Genomic DNA, 4606 nt, shown 5'->3' on the forward strand with positions numbered 1-4606 from the left:
TATTTACATAAATGGGTTTAGGACCACCATAACTATAACAAAAAAATTGTTTCAATAGTAATTTCAAATATATCTACTATGATATAAATTAGCTTACTTTACATAAACTGTACTAACTTCCTAATTCATACAGTACATAATAAAATATTCATTGATAAATGTTTCAGTGATATTGAAATAAATATTATTAATTAATATTATGCTAATATGGAACTTATAACTTATAACTTATAACCTATTGTTAGTTTTAATAAAATATAGGAAGGTTCAACCAAAGTTTAACAATGTAGATATTCATTTATTATCAATTATTTATGAATAAATACATATTCTGTTTATATCATGTCCCTAGCCAATATAAAAAGTTAAGATGTTTAATTTAATAAATGCCACATTTAGGGCCTGTCCCACCAAATTGTAAATTGTCTGATAACAATTCAACATATAAAATATGTGATGAAAATATCTGGTTTTGTTCCCTTATCTGACTGTGATGTCATTTTTAAGCTATCTGAGACTATTAGCCAGTAGTGGGACAGGCCCTTAGAGTTTTTAGCCTAAATGGCTGAATGGATCTCAATTAAATTTGGCATAGATGTAGAAGATATTTTGTGTGAACACATAGGCCACTTATAAACTTTTTAAATTTCTGCATGGACCAGTCGAGGGAAAAAGCTAGCAATTTCATAAGGTATGTGTTTATAATATATTTTTATTATGGTAACACCTAAATCAATACTGATGGTATATTTGATTATTACGAATTTAAAAAGTCTATTATTTTTAGAATATACACCATTTATTTGTCTATCAAAGCCAAATAGAGCTGAGTGAGATGTAAATTTTATAACTATCAAGAGATCAGTTAAATTAGCAGTAACACATATCTTTTTTTGTAAGTTCTATAAGTTACATTTAATATATAGCTCTATATTTATATAGCAACAATATAAGAGGTGTAATAAAAAAAATTGGCGCATATATATTTTTTTAACACCACAAAATTCTGAATATGTGATTTTCAATAATCTGCATAAACATACTTTTATAAGCTTTATGATTTTGATATTGCACTTCTTTATATGAAGGTAAATTTTGAAATTAACTATAAATTGACAAATGCCATACAAATAATGAAGAAAAGAAAAATAAAAAAATTGTACAGTATAACCTTGATTTTATAATATAACTTGTTTGACAAAACTGTAACATCGAATATTTTTGAAAGACCATGCTTAGATGCAACGGCCACGTTCAGACCAGACAGGGGCAGTCAATACTTTGTAAGCACCAGTTAACGTAAAATATATTTATTAGTAATGTTGTTATTGTGCAATGTTAAGATTGATGTATGTATAGGGACAGTTAAAAACAATCAGTTTCATATTCTGTCTGGTACAAACGTACACAACTTCAAACAATATGGATGTCGAAGAGCTAAATAAAATTTACTTACCATGATATCGCATTACCAAAATCGTAATATCTACTCATATTCAATTTAAGTCAAAAAATCCACTGACATTTAGTTATAAGTACAAAAACTATTTACGAATGTCTAATGCAAAACACCATAACTTGACGCTTCTGATCCAGGCGCCACATTGGTTTCGCATAGACAAAATATTGTTAAGCTAATGTGTTCCAAGCTTTACTGTCACACCCAAGTTAAATCGGGTCAGTTTTTTTTTTCGTATTCTTCAATTAGAGTTCCATAAATAAATCTAATTATGATCGATGATTAGTATATTCACTTGCTTGAGATATTTTATTAGAGAATTACGCTATTAAAATACGTTAAAACGATTCATTGTAAAGGTAGTTACACACTGCAGAAGGAATAAAATCATAAACAAATTCGTGCGTCATATCCTTTTCCTCTAATTTAGGGTTGAACATTACGCAATAGGGTTGAACATAATTAAATCTAAATTAATTTTTAGTCTGTTTCTCTATTTAATATCATCTGTTATGTGTAAAGGTTTTAAATAATGCTTTGTAGCAGTAACATAAGCATTTAGGAACCAATTTATTGACAAAATCAAGGCTTATTACCATCAAGCGTATTTATTTTAACTGAAGGTGTGTGTGTGTACTTTGAACTGCTATTCCTGAAAGATAACGTGTAGCCCTGACCATTTGTAAATGAACTAACACGACTATATTCTAACGTCTACCACTTGCTTTTGAAATTCATAAAGATTCATAAAGTTTCCAATACTGAAACACTTGGAAGTACAAAAACATTTTGACCAACTTATCATTTTGTCAAAATAAGGGAATACTTTGATGTTTCCGTACATGTGTTACGGCAGTGAAAACTTACGATTTAGGAAAACAATTACAGTTAAAAGCTCGATTAACTGTACTAATTGTAGTTACACATCCGGATAATAGAATGAGTGAGGAAAAACGGGTTGTTTACATGAGATACATTTTCCAAATAAAAATGTGTGCACTTAGGAACGGATCATACGAGAATACATATAGTGCAGGTTGAATATCAAGATGGATGAGTGGGGTAATACGGGTGGATAAGATACGAAGTGAGCATATCAGTCGAAATATGAAATTAACACCAGCGATAGATAAATAAATAGTAAAAGGATAACATGGCATATACATACATGTTACAAGGAAGGAAAAGTCAATTGTGAGAAGCAGTTTATTACGAGTGTAGAAGGGTAAACAGGTACAAGTATTCCTAGGTCCTAGAGATGTAAGAATTGTTGTAATTTCCTGTTTTTCAGTTATTTGAGATATTATTCAGTCGTGGTAAGTAATCCTTTCCGGATAATCGAGTTTATACTAATTGACTTTATATGCGTTGTTTTTAAGTTTTTTAGAGTAAAAATATATGTATTTTTTATTCTAATTCAAATTAATCGAATCACAACCATATAAACAAATGACGATTTAGATTCAATTTACATATACATATCTATATTTAAGTATACTTAAACCATAGACTCAAACGTTCGTTGAGTTATGTCGAATCAACATGTTTCGGTAGAGGAAACGCACGGCAGTTTCTCGCACCTCAAACAACAACGTTACATCAGTCCTGATATGTGTTACTTAAAGTAACTTAATGTAAATGTTATTAAAAGAGTTTTATGGAGTGTAAAAAACATGATAAGCTTCCAAATCTTCAATATTTCCTGTCATTTGTATAAATGTAATAAATATTATTTTGCTTCTGTTACATAAAGATCGTGCGGTGCCGGCAGCCTGTAGTGACAACTCATTTATTTTAAAATTAAAAACAAAATCTAAAAGATCATCATTAAAATATATTCAAAACCAACAGAAAGAGCAAATACAACACACTTGTAGTCAGACGCCAAATGCCGTCTTTTGTCATTTTTATATCACAGTTACAATAAAAACATTTACCATCCAGTAAACAGCACCAATAATTTGAAGAAATAAAAAATCTTATAATAACACTAATTTTTATATGGAATTGTTACTTTAAAAATAGTATCTAACAAACACTGTTGTAGAAAAAATTGAGGGGAAAACTCAGTCATCGCAGCAAAAGAATACGACATCTCTAAAACATGTCTCGCAAAAACACGAGTGTAGTGTAAAGTACATTGATTAGTGTAAGTATTGCACTTGTTGTCTTATTTCGCTTTAATCAAATGTTCTAGCATATTGTACCAATACTAACAATTGAAAACAATGTTTCAGTATCATCAATTATTACTCTTCATCTTAAAATAGATACATACTGTTTTATTAATTTAAAGGCATGAGTATGTGTTATGGGTGCACCACATGGACCAAATAGGCTCAGCCTTAACATTGTACCGTGTGTTAAGTCTCATGCGGTAGACGTCGAGGCGCGCCTGCACCGGCCGCGTGGCGCCCTCGGGCCGGTCCGACCACAGGCGCTCAGCAAGCGCAGCTGCGCGCGGCCACACCCGCTGTTCCAGCCCGCCCGAACTCAGCGTCGCGGACCACACCGTCGCCTCGCCACCCTCCAGCAAGCCCAGACTACTGCTCGCCCACGGCCGATACTCGTATATCTTCTCCCACGAATTGTATGGCGCGCCCTCGGTGTCCTCGTGCCATGCCCCCATTCCACTGTTCAAATCCCAAACGTCTTCGTTTGATAGAACGGTTCTCAAGCCGCTCACAAAATTTTCATTCCAGGCAACGTTACGTGCCTGTAATCCTATAAAGTTCACATATTCTTTTAAATCTGTTTTGATTTTTTCGCACAACTGCGAAGACCAAATTAATGTCAGTTTTGGTAAATTGCCATTGACTTTTTGTAAGCTATGTAACGTTTTGCGAGTAAAATTTATCCAGAGATCCATAGGTTCCGTATTGTTAAAATATTGTGTCCAACATCGATCAGACATCCCATCCCCGCCGATGTGATACAGATCGTCTACTCCCGTCAACTGGGTGACTTCGTGAAACAGTCGCTCAAGTATGTTGTATATATGATCGTTACGGGGATTGAGCTGGCCGCATGGAGGTTCATCGCAATACAGATACCAGGGTTCCAAGTTAGAACAATATGCTAAGTGTCCGAGACCAAGCACGGGACCCCAATCCCACGCTTGTCCGATTTGCGCCGGGACGTTGATCT

At 33.3% G+C, this 4606-nt stretch overlaps 1 protein-coding gene across 1 annotated transcript in view; it reads right to left on the minus strand.

The window, feature by feature from the left end:
- Positions 1 to 3271: 3271 nt before the first annotated feature.
- The window catches only part of LOC106102133 (probable beta-hexosaminidase fdl), a 2388-nt gene continuing 1053 nt past the window's right edge, over positions 3272 to 4606 (minus strand). Inside the window, exon 3 of the mRNA XM_013281543.1 lies at positions 3272 to 4604. Coding sequence (XP_013136997.1) covers positions 3750 to 4604 — 855 coding nt within the window. The 3' untranslated portion in view covers positions 3272 to 3749. The remainder of the gene's footprint in view (positions 4605 to 4606) is intronic.

The sequence above is a fragment of the Papilio polytes genome, unplaced genomic scaffold (genome assembly GCF_000836215.1).
Source record: "Papilio polytes unplaced genomic scaffold, Ppol_1.0 DF823923.1, whole genome shotgun sequence".
Lineage (NCBI taxonomy): Eukaryota > Metazoa > Arthropoda > Insecta > Lepidoptera > Papilionidae > Papilio > Papilio polytes.